General features: G+C 34.5%; 1 protein-coding gene across 3 annotated transcripts in view; it reads right to left on the reverse strand.

The window, feature by feature from the left end:
• Window positions 1–377: 377 nt before the first annotated feature.
• Window positions 378–19,352, reverse strand: part of ABCB1 (ATP binding cassette subfamily B member 1) — a 48,548-nt gene continuing 29,573 nt past the window's right edge. The window contains exons 16-29 of one of the 3 annotated variants that reach the window (XM_059467201.1): window positions 18,067–18,228; window positions 16,288–16,530; window positions 15,388–15,534; window positions 14,970–15,074; window positions 13,658–13,735; window positions 12,169–12,252; window positions 10,894–11,097; window positions 8,937–9,037; window positions 7,817–7,957; window positions 6,544–6,700; window positions 6,039–6,236; window positions 4,134–4,340; window positions 3,063–3,209; window positions 378–1,682 (exon numbers count right to left, since the gene is read on the reverse strand). In XM_059467201.1, coding sequence (XP_059323184.1) covers window positions 1,488–1,682; window positions 3,063–3,209; window positions 4,134–4,340; window positions 6,039–6,236; window positions 6,544–6,700; window positions 7,817–7,957; window positions 8,937–9,037; window positions 10,894–11,097; window positions 12,169–12,252; window positions 13,658–13,735; window positions 14,970–15,074; window positions 15,388–15,534; window positions 16,288–16,530; window positions 18,067–18,228 — 2,169 coding nt within the window. In that variant the 3' untranslated portion in view covers window positions 378–1,487. Of the gene's footprint in view, window positions 1,683–3,062; window positions 3,210–4,133; window positions 4,341–6,038; window positions 6,237–6,543; window positions 6,701–7,816; window positions 7,958–8,936; window positions 9,038–10,893; window positions 11,098–12,168; window positions 12,253–13,657; window positions 13,736–14,969; window positions 15,075–15,387; window positions 15,535–16,287; window positions 16,531–18,066; window positions 18,229–19,352 lie in introns of those variants that run through there. The other 2 variants (XM_059467209.1, XR_009418005.1) reach the window with 2 other exon arrangements.

Raw genomic sequence — 19,352 nt, forward strand, 5'->3', positions numbered from 1 at the left:
TTTCATTCTTACAGTTGCAACTATAACTTATATTTTTATGCAGAGTAATATCCTTATTGACAGACAAGAACCCCATTGTATCAAGCAATGCATAAACAGAAACAAACAAATTTTCCAGTCAAACTGGTTTTCCATCTAAGACAGAAACAAAAGAAAACAGGTATGTGATTCAACAGGAATACAGTGAGACTGCATCAATCAATATTCTGTAGAGTGTAATTAGTCCATGGTTGAGCCTAATTGATATGGCCTATCTAGCTACAGACTGGTTCTGTGTGAGTAAATATCTGGGTGTGGGTATGACAGACCATATGTATAAATCTCAGGGAATGAGAAATTCTATGACGGAAGTGCAGACGATTGATTAATCAAGACAGTTTTAAACTTAAAAACAAAACTTTACTGCATAAATACTCAGTAACAAAATACATTTTTACTGTTTAGTAGCTTTTAGAGGCAAATGCCAACATGTTCGAAGCAGTTATTACCTTAACAGCTATCCTATATTTGCAAATAATATACAATATCCCAGAGCCCTTGGCAGGCATTCAGGACCGATGGTCACAGTCCTTGCGAGTCTCAGTCATGGCAGTGCTCAGGTTCAAAAACTCTTCAACAAAGGATGTCAACACTGAAAAGGAAGCTTTTCTTCCCCCTCCTCCAAGTCCAAATCCAGGATTTTCACCTTGTATAAAATATTGCAGTGTTTAGAGAGCCTCTTAGTCCTTGACCTCTGACTCCGAGGACTTTGAGAGTCTTGCAGAGAGTACTTTCCCAGGCTGTAGCAGATGCCTTGTCTCGTCCATCAGTTATGGCCTTGGGTTTTTTCCTTATCTATTGTTTAATTTCTGTTTCATTTCAAGCAGTCTTTTTCCATCTCTTAAGGTTGCAACTCTTCAGTGATCAGCAACTAACCATCAGTAAGGTACTTACAGTTCTGGGACCTTTGTTTTCAGCCTGTCCCCATATTTTCAAGGCCTTTACTAAAACTCCTCATCATAACAGGAGACACCTGGCATCAAGCTTCAGCTGACCTGCAAATTCTCACAACATGAACAAGCCTAATAGGCCAGGACTGACTGTCTTACACAGGCACAGCGAGGATAAGGCTTGAGGTTTATTTCTGACAAGAGCAAAACTGTTTTTAATGAGCATGAAAATATTTCCAAGTGGCTCACACCTAATTAGTGTGATTTTTGAAAGAGTTCAAAGCAAGCTAATAATAATTACATTTGGCTTAGCATGCTTCTACTTTCATGAGTGCCATGGGCATCTGCTTTGGCCACATAAAAAAGAGGTTTGAATAATGAAAACTAGAGAAAATGGTACACATTTACTTAGTATTTCTTGGGTTTGTATAGCGTATGAAAGGAATGAAGAAAACCAAAAGTATCAAGACTGAATGTTGATACTGAAATAATTACAATGACAAAAGTAGCCACAGTGACAATTCAGAGATAAATACTGCCTGGAGTTGAGATGTTGCATTACCCACTTTGAACATTGACCAGGGAGTAGTAGGCACCTTTTTCAGCCAGCAGCTGCTGGTGGGTGCCCTGCTCTACGACCCTGCCGTTCTGGATGACGGCGATGGTGTCGGCGTTCTGGATGGTGGAGAGGCGGTGCGCGATCACGATGCACGTGCGACCTTCCCGAGCTTTATCCAGCGCCTCCTGGACAATCTGCACAAGGAACAAACCAGGAGCTGAGCTCATCTGGCAGCTGCCGGGACATACACCTCCACTGCCATCTGTAAGCTTGAACATGGCAGTGAAGGAAAGGGAATATATGTTGCTCAAGCTTCTTGATTTAGAATTAGCCTGTGTCTTGGCAGAGTCCAGACTGTTAGAGCGGATAATGCTGTGATAGTTAAGAGAATTAGAAGGAACCAGGCTCATTACTGAGATGCATGGCAGGAGAAAAAAAGAAAATGGTTTTAAATTGTATGAGATCTTCTGACTGGATATAAAAAGGATTCACTGCAAGGATAATTAAGCACTGGAACAGGGACAAAAACATCTCTACTGAATCTCCTTGAGATTTTCAAGTACCCTACCAGACACAGCATAAAGTCATCTAAGTTTGAGTTCAGTATTGGCCTTTGTGTGAAAAAGAGGTTTAATTGGGGACCTCCACAGCTTCCTTTCATGACTGATTAATTATATACGGAAGTCTATATTTTTGGGCCAGCTGCTATCATACTAGTTCTCATGATTTCACAGGGAGTCTCATGAATCACATTTTCTTAAAGCTATCACTGGCAGAAGATATTAAAAACAATGTCTGCTTTCTTGTATTTATTCCTTATGCTTATTAATGCAGAATAAAGTAAGAGGTTAAATTTAAATACCTAACTGGCATATAATCAAGAAAACAATAAATCGTGGAATTATTTAATGGCATTTTCCCCTTAAATCTCATTTTTCATGTCTACAATTGATCATAATTTAGTAGAAATCTTAACTTTCCAGATTATAATATATTATATAATATTTGCCTCATTAATAGTAAGTATTTTTGTAGACTCTGTTCATTTTCTTCAGCTGGATTGTACTTCTGTAGTATCAAGATTACAGTTTTGGCCTTAAAAAAAAAGTAAATGCTTTAGCAATTTTTACCTAAAATTTTCATTTTAGCCATGAACATGTTGCAAGGACCAGAGAGCAATGGGCAAAGGAAGAAAACTTAAGAAAGCCACATATCACAGTTTCACAGAAAAAAAACCTGGTGTTCTCTGGCACCATCCTCAATCCTTTTGGTTTCTGTAGTTTGTGTGTCAATTTTGATAGCACTTTCTCAGCTGAAGCCTGAAGACTTCTAGGCTAAGGAATGCATTCTTCATAGCTACTTCAATCTGCCTACTGTCATACAGATGTAAAAAATACTTTCTTTCCCCCAAGGAGGGGTAAGACATTTATATTTGCCTATTATTTGCCTAAATATGTAATTTGCATAAGACGCCATATTTCCAGCTTTTGGTTTTAAACTGTGGGAGTAAAAACAGTAATCATAATCAAAAAAAAAAGTTTAGATTCCAGATCCCTGGCTGGGACTTAAGTTACCTTTTCACTTTCTGTGTCCAAGGCAGAAGTAGCTTCATCCAGAAGCAGAATCTGGGGCCTGCGCACGAGAGCCCGGGCAATAGCGATCCGCTGCTTCTGGCCACCAGAAAGCTGCGTCCCCTTGTCCCCTACACGGGTATTGTATTTCTGGAAAAAACAGATTAAGTTCAGTCTCTGAGTGAAAATCAGTTTGGAGGTATATTGAAGCACACCAACTCTGACACCAGCCTCCCATAATCTGAATATTCCACACCAGTAGCTTTGAAATTCTAGACCAGAATTTCTATCTGTCACGGATCTATTGATCTTTTACTGGTAGACTTTATAACATCAAGTGTTTAATGAATTCAAAGCAACAAGCCACTCTGAGGTTAGAAAGACAATGTTATTCTCAATCAGACAACACTACACCAAATGTCAGTGAAAGTCTGTGACAAAACTGGGGTTCAAACTCTGAAAAATCATTCAAAGTGAGATGAGTATTTAGGGGAAATGTGATTAAATTTTTTGCCTTTCTCAATACTTGTAATTACATCTTCCTGCTCACTGCATAAGGACAAGATTTTGTGCATGGCAGACCTTTCATCTGACCCAAGAGGCTCAGTCTTATAGTATTATGTGTTTGTCTCATGCATATAGGCAAAAAATTCTTAGCAATTTTCAGACGACAGGAATACTTGAAATTCAAATTCTGGCTAGGTATAACTGGAAGAAAATATAAACTCATCAGTCTAGCAGAGTCTTTTACATATACTTGAGAAAGACAGGAGCTTTAAAAAAATGTTCAACTTTAAAACCCCCACCCCTTAGTAGCAGCTCTCAGTTAGTTATAATTGTGTGTCTTCTTCCCTGAGATCTTAAAAGTTCCACTCTCCATCTGACAATGGAATTTCCCAGAGTGAAAATAAATATGCTAAACAGAATTAAGTAAGGAAAATATTTTAAAAAATATTTCAGATGTATTTTCATCTCAGAGAATTATTGTACCCCAGCTAATTATGACCAGACAGTTTTCCCCTGCCACTTAAGTCCACATCCAGTTCTGAGAAGGAAAGAAAGGGAATAACTTACATCTGGCAGCGAGTCAATGAAGGAATGGATATTGGCTTGTTTTGCTGCACTGACAATTTCCTCGAAGGACACCTGCCGGCTGTTATCTCCGTAGGCGATGTTTTCAGCAATAGTGAAGTCAAACAGGATTGGCTCTTGTGAGACAATACCAATCTGAGCCCTCAGCCACTGGATATTCAGAGCCTTTGCAGTTTTGCCATCAAAAAACTGAGAAAGGAAACATTTTAAATTTTAGTCACGTGGCTATATATAAATTTGAGACTCACTGTAAATTCACACACAGCAGTTGTGCAATTGCAGCTCTTTCCTTAACTGTTTCTTACCAATTGCCAGCCCACATAATCCCTTCCCCTCCTTCTTGTCTATGTTCCAAAATTTTCTAATTAATAGAAGTGAATGCTGCCTCAGTCCTTTTCTTGACTTCAATATTTAATTAGGATTTTGAAGACAGTGGAAGATAAGATACACTGAAGCAATTTCAAAGAACTTTGGGTAAAGTTCTTTCAATTGTTTCTTCAGCAGGAAAATTTTCCTCTATTTTGCATCTATAAAGAAGAAATTTACTTCCTTAAGATGTCATTTGCAGCCAGTTTTCTTTATTGGCAACTCTTTCATACTTCTGCTAAATATGCCTGCTGAATTGCTATCATTTTTTATTAAATAAATATAGAATTTTAATTTTTTTTTAATGTATCAGCTTCATAACTACACAGTTGCCTTGGACACAAATAAACCAGGACATTAAAAAGGCTGTTAAATCTCCACTAGAGTGACCCAGTGCAGCACTTAGGCTCTGTGCTGGGTAACATGATCAGCTGGGTGGTTGCTATGAAGAATTGCCCCCTTCACAGCATGGCTGTTGGAGGAGATTATTCTATGAACTCCACAGCTGGTGCTAGAACAGTCAATTTTCAGCTAATAAATCTTTTTCTTCAATGGAAAAGGTGTTATAATAAACCTGACTCAAACTGAGGGAACTTTTGTGAAGAGCTGTTCTGACAGTTTCTGCTTTAAGCTAAACCCCTTTCACTCCCTTCACAGTACAACTCAGCTTGAGAATTAGTCCAACACTTTTGTGGTTTCTATGGCAAAGGTCTGTGCTTTACCTTTCGGTAAACTGTTGTTGGTTATTCATGGACACAAGGTCAGAAACACTGGGAAGGAAGTTGCATTTTGTTAAACACACTTTTGAGGCACCTATGCTGCCTCTTTCTACACATCGCTTTGCTACATTGAACCTTTTTGGGCACTTTTAACCTCAAAAAATCTTTTCCATTGTATCTAGGCTTCATTTAATTATAGTTTTATGCTTTGTGAGTATCTCTGCAGAGACAAGTTCTAAAATTCTTCTAAACCCTCTGAGCACATTTATACCAAAGAGCAACAGTAATTAACAGCACCACTATGTGAAAAAAAAAATTGTAATGTTGCTAAATGAATAGTATAGGAAACCCTACATTTTAAACCAATATTACTGAAAGTATTTACAACCTATCACTTAATAAGCAGGCATACTCTTAAAGATGTTCCTGGCAAGGAAAAAATAATGAAAAAAATACTTTTGTCAATGTTCATTTTTTTTTTTGAAAGAACATAGATGGAAAATTCTATTACTAGATCATACAGAAGTAGATACATATATTTATTAGTTTTTAAACTGTTCTTATTATAAAAACGTCAAGAAATTTGTCCTGAATTTAAAGCCATAATGAGACTGTGGATCAGTAATTGTGATGTGGGAAACTGGGACTTACATACATCTAGTTTAATTAAGGAGACCCAATGAGTCACTTGAAAATACTTAAAAATAAAACTAGAAATACCTGTTGTACTTATAAAATCACAGAAAACCAATGAAGAACACCCTCACTTAATCTGTTGACATGTTCTTGCAAAAAAACTTACCATTTCTCCATCGAGTGGGTCATAAAATCTCTCCAGCAGCTGAACAACAGTGCTCTTTCCACAGCCACTACTGCCAACAAGAGCCAGAGTTTGTCCCTTTTCTACTTTTAGATTCAACCCTTGAAGGATTTTGACCTCTGGTCGGTTTGGGTAGTTAAATGCCACATCTTTGATTGTTATGTTTCCCTCAAATGTTTCCTATAATGAAAATATTATCACTGTTACATCTTTTTTAAGACAATTTCACAGATGATTAGAATTGCAGAAGTATCCTCATCCTCCAGAAGTCAATAGAGATTTTCAAAACAAATACCCTTTTGACTCTACGTGCAAAAGCTGGACTGAAAATAGGGAACTTGGTCCATGTTTTGCTCAGATAGAGTCGAAGATGCATTGTGATAAGGATGTAATCAGAAGGAGAGGAAGAATCAGTTTGAAGAAAGTGAGGAGAGGGATGTCCATATCACCAGTAAATAGTATCACCCAGAACTCATGGCTTACTCACAGGCTTGTCTCCTTCCTCACTATAACTGTCTATTGAGGGCACTCTTTCAAACAGCTGAAACAAGTGGGCTGCTGATATCTTGGCTTTGGCGTAGTCTGGAGCAAAAGAACTGGTTTGTCCTAGTGCCATTGCACCAAATACAACAGCTGAAAACACTCTATAAAGAAATCAGGGAAAAAATATCATGAAGAAAAGAACAGTGGAAATGTGGCTGCAGTCAACTTTTACTCAGTGAAAAAAGAGGGCTAAATTTAGAAAGAATGAAGTAGTAATCAACTATTATTGCTTTAATTATTAATTTAGCTCCAGAAATTTTTTATCTTTTTTTATTAAATGAGATAAACATGCCTGCATTCCAAATTCACTGTTTTCATTACATATTAGCAGTAACTTCTTTAGTTTCTTTTATTCTAGTTAGTATATTAAGTCTCAGCTGGGGCTGTGAAGAAAGGGATCAATGGATGGCATCATTGTTACTCTAATGCTGTTCCATCCTCACTGTGGTTTCCTCTCTAGGGTTTAACAACCTTTGGGAGTTAGTGATCACTTTTTAAGGCACCAATGAAAATAAGAACTCAAGCTTGTAACAAGGTGACAATAAAGATTTAATTTTCTACCGCATCTCTGCTGGAAAAAATTGCAGGATTTACAATACTGATAAAGGTTGAAAACTATGCTTTTATTAGTTTTTGATGACTTTTATGTCATTTTATGGAATTTTATGTAATTTATAGGCTACATTAGAATAGTTTAAAAACCTGTTGTCTTCAGCTATTACTTACTACCACGCACCATAGAAAATAAATCATCACCAAGAACAGCTATTTGGCACATGAAACCTCTTAGCCTGTTTTAAGGCAAAGTAAAAAAGATTTGTTTTTATTAACTTTGTCTTTTTTCTTCAGAGCTACATAAAGTGATCTGTTTTATTCTCTGTTTGAACCATATAGAAGGGCTCACATGGTTTTTGCTCAAACCCTCCCTTTCAAATCTATCCAAAAATTCACTCAGCTGGCTAGAGATGTTCAGCTAGTAGATGGAATGCAGACACTTTCTAACATCTTCTGGTCAAAATGAGCTGTGTTAACTATCTTTAATTAGGTTGGCAACAAAATATCAGTATGGTTGACTTTCTTGGGTATTCAGGTCACTGATACCCACACTGGTAGAATCTCAGTCAATCATACTTGTTTCCATAGCCCATGTATTGAACTGTTGCTCTTAAATAATTTTTCTGAACAGACAGAAAAGGTATTGTAAGAAAGATACTTACAAAAATACACTTTTAAACTCCATGAGATCATTTACCACTAGGTAGGCACCAAACCGGAAACAGCCAGCGTAGGTAAAGAACATCATTGCTTGTGAAAGGGCAAAACAAAAGCCAAATATATGTGCTTTCTTCACAGAATTTCTGTACAGAAAGAATGCATATTTTCATCAAAGTGTGCAGTCATACTGACATCCTAGTACACAAAAAACAATTAAACAATTAACTTCAATTGATACTGTTATGAATGTAAAGTTTACATACACCGAAACATTAACTAAAAACACTTTTCTCTCGTAGGGCAATAAGTTCTTATTTATACTAGAACAACAGAAAGATGAAAGTCTTGGAGCTATCCCACCAATGCCAACCCTGGGAATGGTTAGAAATTGTTCTGCAAATCACGAGATATGAACTCAAAACCCAGCAGCCTGGGAAAAAAGCTAAGTAATATCTTTTATGTCCTGCACTGTGCTCTAACCACTCATTTATTATGGTAGATGTGTTAGTGGCACCCTACTTCTTTCCCATTATATCTGTGTACATATACTTTCATTTTCTTTACTTTTCTCATAGATGTCCAAAAAGGAAACAGCACAGTCTGGAACAAATAAAACTTAAATTCATAGGATCTATTTAGTTTTTTACTTTAAGACTTTTAAATTTTGATTTAGTCCAAACAGACTTATATTAATTTATTTTCATCCCCAAACCAGCAAGTAATTATTCAAATGTTTTCAATCTTACTAACACTTTAAAAAGTGGCCTAATGTAATATTCAATTTCCATTAAAATAGTTTTAATTAAATATCCAACAAATCAGGTGGAAATTTAGATTAGACCACTTTGAAAGCTCACTTAAAACCAACATTTTTCCAAATCAAGTAACATTTTAATAGAAGATACCAATATTATAACAGAAAATTAATTAAATAAATTTTTTTAAAAATGTTGACTGGTGATGGTTACATTTGTCAATACAAATATGCAAAATATTGACATTAATTCTGAGATAATTAAATTATACATCAAATAATACACAATATTAAAAAAATCTATTATTGTGGAAGTAAAAGTTTGCAATTAATTACAGATTATTTTTAGCTTAATTATTTTATTATACCTGTATGGCACAATCAGATGTTCTCCATACATCAACTCAAATTTTCTTTCTCGGGTCAAGCTAACAACAGTTCTAATATTTTCTATTGCTTCTGTGGCAATCTGCAATAGAAAAACAAATGGTTTTTGTAATCAAAAATTAAGTATGCTGCAATTCCTTATTCTAAATTAATAGAAGATTCTCCTGGAATACAATTTTATATTTTATACTGGTTCTTAAAATCATAGACTGTTGATATAAAAATAAGCATTTTACATTTTTCTTTTTAGGAATGAGATTTTCTTACAATGCTCAGAATTTTCTGATAAGACCTCTTTAATGTCCTACAAAAAAATGGTGAAAAACCATTAGACAGCAATAACAAATATAGAGAAGGTACTCAACATGAAAAATGGCATATTAGCATTCAACTTCCAGTCTGCAGAGTTTGGGCTGCAATCAAAATGCCCAGGTTATTTAGGTGCCTTAGAGCTTGAAGTCTCAGCAGTAAATATTTGCCCTGAATACCTTCTTTTAGCTTGCAGATTCTTTAGACTTGAGTCATTTGTATACACAAATGTTCCAGGGGAGATTCAGATTAGACATTAAAAACAAAAAAAATCACTGTTAGGTTGGTCAGGCATTCAAATAGATTTCCCAGGTAGGTGGTGGAGTCACTGTCTCTGCAAGTGCTCAAGAGATGGAGGTGGCACTTGGGGATTTGCTTTAGGGGTCACTGTGGTGGTGCTGCCTTGATGGTTGGACTTGATGACCTAGAAGGTCCCTTCCAAACTTGATGATTCTCCAGAAGACTCTCAAGTCTTCAATGCATTTTGCTATCATATACATTTAATGTAATTTTAGTTTAATTAAGACCATAAAGTAAGGTTTTTTAGTAACCTAAGCTCAGCAACTCCTTGCAGAAAGTGTATTTTGCAGGGGGAACATTATTTTTACCAAAAAAACTCCCATATTTTTTAAAAAATGAGAATTAATTAAAATGCCTGTAGTCCAGTGCTTGCTTAGGTGGCCTTGAGAAAGAAAACTAACATTACTATGAAAAGAAATTTTTTTTTTTCAGTTTTGAAAAAAGAAATCAGAAATATTTGTAACACCCGTGCTAAATATTCACAATATGCTGCATTAAGAAAGTCTTTAGTGCTTATTCTAAAAATTGTCAACTATTTTCTATCACATCTTACAACAAAACAAAATAAATGCTCATCCCTCAGAGAGAAGCAGAAGAAATGTACGCAGTTGAAAGGAAAGGAATGGAATTGCATGACCTTAGATAAATGATTTTCTTTTCAGCAACTTTTCAAAAGAGTAGGACATAAGAAGAGATTTTAGAAAAGCTTTACCTTGAAGAAAGCAGCATCTGGAAAGTGATGAAATAGTTATTCTGTCCCAAAAAGATTTTTGGAATGAAGTGACATTAAATGCCTTCATTTAATTTGTTAAACAAGAGTCTAGCCTTCTTGTTTTTCTGTTCTCATCTTTCTCTTCCACTCAAGAAACAAAGGAATGGCAAACAGAAACCAGTGGATATATACATATTATCACTGCAAACATTAATAAGATGAAGAAGGAGAGAGAAAAAAAAAGCAGTGTAATAAACATAAGATAGATGGCATGCCAAAAAGGGATGATGGGAAAAAAAAAAAAGCCAAAATGAGAGTGGTTGCAAAATAAGGAAAACAAAGATGTCTAGAAAAGGAATGAGAAGAGAATATGCCTGAATTGTCTTTAGCACATTCCAACATTTAACTACAAAAATATTATTTGGTTAATACCATAAGTCTTCAATTGTTATTGAAGAGGTGTGATGTAGGTCTGCTAGTGTACCTGGCTGTGTACCTGGCTGGAGCTTGCCTATTGTGAAATGTTCTGGGCTCAGAAGTCATCCATCCATTAACAATGCTTTGGTAAATATGACTGCATACGTTATACAGAAACAGATTCATTTCTCTTGACCCACCTTTCCTGCAGCTTCCAGCTCTCGTTTATCTTTCTTAGCGTGCCCAGCCAACATCTTCATTTCAATCATTCCTGCCACTGCAATGATGGGCACAACAGCTAAAAGCAGCAGGGTCAGCTGCCAGCCATAAACCAAAGATATAACAATTCCAGTCCCCAGGTTGGCTATGTTTTGTGCAATTAATGCTAGTCTGACACCAGTTGCCTGGACAAAGAACAAAAGGCATTTCTTACCAACATAACTGTATTTTAAATAAGAAAAGCATTTTCACCCATAAAATTCCTGATTCTCAAAGCACTGCTTAGAAAGTCTTAACTCAGTTTTGCTATTTTTCAAAATGGCAGGTTTTTAAATGCTTTTGTAAAAAGTTATCTAGATCATAGTTACATCTTCTTTCCCCATATTATGATTACCTCAATTTACTCTGCAATTTCTAAATTCTGCTCTTGAAACTGAACAAACTTTACCCTCCTCACATACTCACATTTACATCTAAACATTAAAATCTGTCAAATTTTTTAGATCACAGAGCTAGCTTTACAAGTCATCACACAGAGTCCAATAAGAAAGAAAATTAAATATTTAACTTTCCCTATTGAAATAAAGCCAAAGATGCTTCAGAATCCTTCAGTTTAGAAAAAACCCCAAGCATATAACTTCATGTAGCAGTAAAAATTTACTTAAGCATACACAAATGATTACATTCAGTGTACTTTAGCTTGATATTACATAACCCTGAAAGCACAGAATTTACTTATAAAGAATCTCCATAAGGTAACTGAGAAATGAAAGTCAATTGCTGGAAGCTCATTTGGTTTTTAATAAGAAATCTGTACAACCAAAAAGTAGCAGGAGATTGGAAACTGAATAAATTTATTTGCATGTCTTTAAGTGAATAAGACCTCTTTTAAAAGACTTCTTAGGTAGGAGATTCCCAATATATTCGTTTAATAATAAAGATCACAATACAGCAAAATAGATTTTTTTTTAGAAAAATTTATTTGGAAATTAGTCTGTAAATATATATTATCATAATTTTCATAAAGTGCATCAGTGCATTCTCTCCCAGCTATTGGTATATATATAATTATTATATATATACCAATAGCTGGTATAATAGTACATTTTATATATAAAATAAATAATATAAAAATTATTTTATAGTATATTTTAGTTTTCAAAATCAAGACTGGTATCCAGCTAGTCAAAACCAAGCTGCAACTTCATTACATGCTAAACCAAACAGGAAAACTTCTAACACAAAATTTTACTTACTCCTTTCACTTGAGAGGCATCATTAGCAAGTCTTGTAGTTAATGCTCCAGTGCTATTTTTAGGATTATCAAACCAGGCCATATCCTACAATAAGAAAAATTATTTTTAAGACCAGATTTTGGACATTTCAAATAAACTGCTAAGTAAATCTGGTAAGTGGCAGTGCCTCAGTTCTACATATTTAAATAAGTTTAATTCCATCACTGCACATTGAATATATTTAGAAAGAAGTGAAATCTTGTGAATCATTGATGTATTCATTGTCACTGCTGAGAAGGGGAGCAGCTGAGAGATTCCAAAAGTAAAATTTACCCTCCCTCACTGCTGCTCCTTCACTGAATCTGCTTGGAGGAGAGGACTCTTTGGTCACACTCCCTCATGGGTGCAAAGCTGTTTGCAGAGGGGTTAAATGTAAAGCATTTCCAGGTTACAAACTAAATATTCCTTGCTTTGTTTCTTCCCATATTGAAGAGGCTTATTTTTAAGCCTCTTGACATGAGACACCAACAAACCAACAACAACAACAAAACCAAAACAAACCCAAACCCAACCAAAGGAAAAATCAACTTGTTCTATCTATCTGATCAAAGTTAATTGTTTGGATGGGGTACACAGTTTATGATTTATTCATCAAATATCTGATTTAAACTATCAGGTGTAGTATGCATTGAATGAAGTCCTGGTAATGCATTACAGGCCTTTGTGACCTCAAGACTCAATTGTAAGGTTGCCTTTTCATTAGATTTTTAGTATAGCTAATCTATAAATCGTGATTTTTCAGAATACAACAGTTTTCTGTCACATTGAAAATAGTCATGTTCACATGAATCAAATTCTGTGTCTACATGTAGCTTTATGTGCAAGACTTAAAATTCCATAACTATCATATTTTGTATTTCAAAATCTAAAATACTGATCCTGAAATCATGCACAATTAAGCCAATTTAGAATTAACAACATTATATTCTATTTATATTTTAACTCTCTGAAAGTGGCTTTACTTTTCAATACACAATCTTAATGTTGCATTAACAAGCAACAACTAGAGATTTGGGGGCTTGTATGGAGATTTCAAATAAATATATAAAACCACATATCTGTACATATCACAATTCAAATCTGACATTTGAAGTAAGAGTTACAGTGTAAGTTGTGTTGCATTTCTTTAGGGGAGAGAGGGCCCAAAGAAAGCAAAGCAGGCAAATGAACAGGTAATGGGAAACTGCTGGTGCACATCAACTTGTCAGGCCCTTGTAACTCGGCTGTAAAACTAAGTCTGTGCAAGGAGCACATAAAAAGCTCTTGTACTGATTTAAGACTCTCCCTCTAAGGACACTTTGCATAACCACATGTAATTAATCAAATTGGTTTCTAGTCTGATTTAAACAATCTTCTCTGTATGATACTGTGATGTAGAATCCAGTTATTTTATACCAATACCATCAATTCTTTTTAAAACCCTGGAAATTAAAATATTTATTATCTTTACCTGTCTAAGCATTGCTTTAAATGCCATGAATCGAAGCCTCATTGTAAGAATTTCTCCAGCTTTGCCAAATGCAAAACCCTGTTTGAGAGAAAGTACAATGCTTAGTTTAGTATTACACTGTTTGTGTTTATTCAATACATATTTTAGACAAATTGCCTCTATAATGTCAAAGTAAAAAATATTGCTGTCCTGTTTGCAGAAAGCAAATGTAAAACCAGGTTTAATACACATAAATTCTAGTAGGTTCACAGTACTTATATTCAAATACAATTAATGAAAAAAATATATAGGGAGCATAGCAATATTTCCCAGCACTGCTTCACCAGCATGCTTTAAGGAGAAGGTTACCAATCAACCCTTTGACTTCATTTGTCTGAGTCAATGTAAGTCAGATTTTAACAAGTAACATTTAGGTCATTCATTTTAGATTAAAGGCCTTTTAAGGCAACCTGGGCTCAGTCAAATGCAACAGTCAAATTTAAAAACATTACCTGAACATTTCTAAACTGAGCAAACCTATCACAGCCCTGTACTACTCAGCCTTCCATACTCAAGGCCCTTTTTGCTAGTGCAATGAGACAATTCCACAAACAAACCAGGTTTCTGCAAGAGGCTGTTTATGCTGCTGTCCCAAGCACGGTATTATTTCACTCTGTGGGCTCACTTAACAGATAAAAATATACCAATATACTCCTAAATTATAAAATGGACTGTATATGAAAATATTTACTATGATTATGACCTTTTTTTCTTTTTCAGTGGCACTGTTGTGTCAGGTTCAACCCTTAGTATTTCAGCAGGAGAAAGTGAGTATCAGTGTGATGAGTGTTACCTGACAAACTGGGCCTGGGAGTCTCCCACAGGAGAAATATAGGATGTTCCCTTGGACAAGGGTTAGGGAAGTAACAAATTGGAGAACAGAGGCAGGAGATGGATAGATTTTCAACTACTAACAGATTCAAATAGGAGGGCTTGAGGTGAGAGGAGGGTGGTAGAATGTGAGGACTGGAGAGGTTGCCTGTTAGCTGACAATGGAAAATGAGTGAGAAAATCCAGAGTTTCATGCTGAGAGGTGTCTGACTGATGAACAAGATGGGAATTTCTAAAGTTAAGAGGTCTGAATAGATTCAAAACACTCTTAAACTCAAGCAGCTCTAGGTCAAAAAAGTTTCAGCACAAGACATATCTAGAACCATAAATACAGGTTCTGGTTTGAGTTGGAGACATTTTATGAAGATGCAAATTTTTAGTATATTTCAGATTTGTAAGACATGATGAACAATTAAAATAAGGTTAAAATATTAAAACATACCTGAAAAAAGAAAGTAAAAAAGGAAATGATTCCAAGTACTAAAAACAGCAGTGAATATAAGTTGGTCTGTTTTCTTAACAATTCCTTGTCAGTCTCTGTAAAAATCTATAATATAAAATTTGAAAGAAAGTTTTATAAAATTAGCTAACAATTTAAAATGCTCTCATCTTTCTCAGTAACTTTTTTTGGTAGTCAATTGCATTCATATGAAATTTGATCATATATTACATAATATTTAATGTATAACAAGCATATGTCAGGTTGTAGCAAGATTTTTAGCATTTTGTGTCATAAAATTTTTCAGATTTTTGCAAGAATGCTTCATCCACTCTTCAGCTTTAGTGATTGTTTTAAGTTAATTTTATTTAAAATAAATATTGTGGGCTTATAATTTTTTGCTTATTTTATTCCAACTTACCCCAATAATTTCAGAAAATATGACTGAAAATGCAGGTTGTAAAGCTCCATTGATAATTGCACACAAGGTTCCAGCTACAAAGTATGGCCATTCAGTTTTATTCAACTTCATAATTTTTAGAAATGAAGCTGGAGGCAGTTCTTCAGCCTAAAAAACGTGAATTGCATTAGGACAAACATCAATGTATTTGGCAAAATACAGAGAAAAGGAGAGATTAATAATCAATTTCCTATTCCCAGAATCTATTCAGGGGGAGCAAAACTGTATAATTTTTAATAACATGAATAAATGATTGTACTTTTTTTTTGTTCTAACACGAGGGAGATCTGTACACGATATTTATAGCACTTTTCTTTTTATATTAGTTTATCCATGTAATTTTTGTTGCTGAATACTTTGGTATTGGTCAGTGATGACTGAACTATTTATTCTGGGCATATTACAGTGAGTAATCCATGGCTTGATTAATTCAAGTAATTGTTCATGAAGCAATTAATAACAGTAAAACAGTTGCTGTAAATATGAATGTAATAATATTTGGGGAGGGGGTTGCAATTTTTGTTGTAAGTTGTTATGTTGGGCTAAATATTTTGTTTCTTATCCAAAAATGAATATTTAACCTGTATAGCTTATGTTAGTATGGTACATAAATATATGTATGTTTCTTTTAAGGGAAATTTACTTTCAATAACAAATTCATCATCTTTGTTATATTGCCATTTTATTTCTATTATCATTTATGGTGAAAGTAGAAAAGAAAGTAATGAATATTATCAGTCAAAGGCTATTTAGTATTTTAAATTCTTATGTCTTTTTGTACCTTTTTTCTGCAGGAGAATGAATTTAACAAACTTTGTTTAGAGGAATTAAGTTCACTAACAGCTCAGCAAAGATACTTACAGGTGAAGATTTTTCCTCATCAGGACTATCATTTTGCTCTCCTGGCTTTTTCATGCTTCTCCGAGTTGATCGTCTTCTCAATCCTCTGGTTAAGGATTCTTCAGAGTCTGGTTCAGATTCACTGCTTTTGACACTATGTAAATTCTCATAATTTTCTGATGATGGAAGTACATTCTCATAATTTTCTGATGATGCAAGTACATACTCATAATTTTCTGATGATGGAACTTCAGCTTCTATTGACTAAAAGTGGGAAGAGCATGATGCTAAGATTAAACATGCACATATTACTTCAAACTTTCAAAATTATGAGGTAGTCAAAGTAAAAGTAACTTTGTTTCAGTTGAAAGAGATATTAGGGAACAACATATAAAGCCTTAAGGAGGTATGAAAATCTGTATAATTATTAGAGCTCTATCTTCAGAGCTTTAGTCATACATGAGTTTTGGATCTCATGAAAATTCTTATAGTAAGTAGAAGACAGAGAGTAGCCACTCTATTTTTTAATAAATTAAACAAAAAATTTTAAATTGAGAGTAAGCCCTTTGCACTCCCCTTGGGATCATTTAGAATTAATTCTTGGGGAATATACAGTTTATTTATGAAGTGATAAAACATTACTGTCTTTACTGGAAAACACACTAAGCAATTCTTGATTTTAAATGGAATAAGGAAGTTCAGGAGGAAACAAGTCAAAAAGACATTTTGTCTGAAAAATTAGAGCAGCCTGGAGAAGGAGCTTTACCCTTAGTGGTACTTTTGCCAGTCTCTTTGAGAGAATGAATAATGTCTACCCATCCTGAGGTTTTTGATAGCAACTGGATTCAAAGTTGCCTTCAACTTGTGTTTTGTTTTTTCCATTTTTTAAATTTCTTACTGCTTTTTGCATTACTATTAAAGATATCTCTTTTTACTTGCTTTCAAATTTAATTTTCTTTTTTTATTGTTTTTCAATTTTCTTTCCATTTTATATTTCCTCATTTTCTCCATATTTGCATTTGCTTGGATACAAAGTTACTTTGAATCTAAGGTAACCAAATGCATTCTCCTATGAAGAAATATTTTAATTGGTCTGGTTAACCTCTTCAGTGTGACATACTGAGATGGCAGTTTCAGTTTCTTTAATGCACGTAGAGGTTATGCAGTAAAACAAAGGCTACAATGAAAATCTGCTATAACCTAATTAACCTAATGGTCACATGGGACATTGGGATGAAAGTATCTAAGTGTCTTGGTCTTCATTTAATAGCTAACACATTTCAGAAATTTATTATAATTTGCAATCTCTTTTTTTCTATCTGTATAAGTTAAGAACACATTTTTGCTCTTGGCACAGCTGAATTATTTTTCTTTTTCTTCTATTCCAACACTTTTTTTTTCTTTAGAAAGGAATTCAGTATGAAGAATTATAACTAAACAGCTTAAAATGCTGCATTCCTCCAGAGTCAGCTACTGTATTTTACCTTTTATCAGACTAAGAACAACCAATGGAATACCAAACTACTGTAGTTATCTGCTCTGCACTAACTGCATAAAAAGAAAACATAAAATCATCTTTTAAGTTTAAATACCTAGAGGATTAAAAATGTACTATCCCAGGTTTGAACAGGTCTTGTAGCCAAACTAGTGTTCTCTCTCATTATTACTCACCTTTGAAAGTACATGAGTCTTTTGCTATTATCAAAATATGCTGCAGAATTTCCCATACTTCTGCTAAAATTACTATGGGTGGGCGGAAAAAAAAAAAGGAAATGAGCCAACAGCTAGAGACAGAAGTACCTGCATGTTAACAAGTTTGTAGTAGATTCCCTTTTTCTCAAGCAATTCAGCATGGTTGCCCAGCTCTTTGATAACTCCACCTTCAAACACAGCAATCACATCTGCATTCCGGACTGTTGACAGTCGATGAGCTACCACCACCGTGGTGCGTCCTTCCCTTGCCTGAAAACCGCAATAGTTACTGTCAGCATTTACAAGTAAATGCAAAAACTGCTCATCTTCATGGCAGAATTGAGTAGGAACTAAAGGAAACATTAAAATGGTTCACAGAAAAATATAACTATAAAAAAATAAAATCTAAAAATTAGTTCCTTAAAATAGAAATATAATTTAAAGACTGAAATTTAATATTAGAGAAAATCTTTCACTGTGGCACATAAATACATCACATTTGATCAAAAAATATCTAAACAAAAATCTCAATATATAGAATTTCAGAATGTTACAAACACTAAAATGTTTAAAATGCTATGATTTTTATATTTAGGCCCAGAGTTGCCCACTTAAACTATAAAATCCATGGAGAATTTATACTCAGAAACACTAGAAAATATTTTACACTCACTTTTAAAGATAACAGTGTTTTAAGTTGTAAGTCAGTGCTAACTCAAGTGACTACAATAAAAACAAACTTTTCTAAAATTTCATATGAATTGTATTTCAACTAAGTACCTTTCTTTGGATATTCATAAGCATAATACACTTAATATTCCAAACATCACAGCTTGTCATTTTAATTATGAGGCTGTTTTAAAGTGATCAAGCAAATTTTAGTTTAAACAATGAAAGCAATGATCCCAAGCAGTGGAATTCTGTCATCTTCAGTGATGTCCCTCAAGTGGTCCCTCATACTGGGACCCATACTATTCATTATCGTTATGACTGATACTGGTAAATGGGATTGAGTGCATACTCAGCAAGTTCAGGGTGACATCAAGCTGAGCAGTGCAGTTTATTGACTTGAGGGAAGGGATGGCATTCAGGAGGTCTCTGACAGGCCTGAGGAGCAGGCCCAGGAGAATCTCATGAGGCTCAGCAAGGACAGGTGACTGACAACAATACGAACGGCTGTAAGACAGATAATGGACGAGGATGGTATTTACATCAACAAAATGTTGATTTAAGCTGGATAAGGCAGAAAATATTATTCCATCTTCTAATTTGGAGTAGGATTTCTCTCTGTAATGCCTGCAAATATTCTGTACAAAGAATATTTGCCAGATTAAAGTTTACATTTTCTGTTTTTATGTGTCTCTATTTTCAACAAAAGTCCAAGAAAGAAGTAA

Source organism: Ammospiza nelsoni, chromosome 1, assembly GCF_027579445.1.
Source record: "Ammospiza nelsoni isolate bAmmNel1 chromosome 1, bAmmNel1.pri, whole genome shotgun sequence".
NCBI classification, from domain to species: Eukaryota; Metazoa; Chordata; class Aves; order Passeriformes; family Passerellidae; genus Ammospiza; species Ammospiza nelsoni.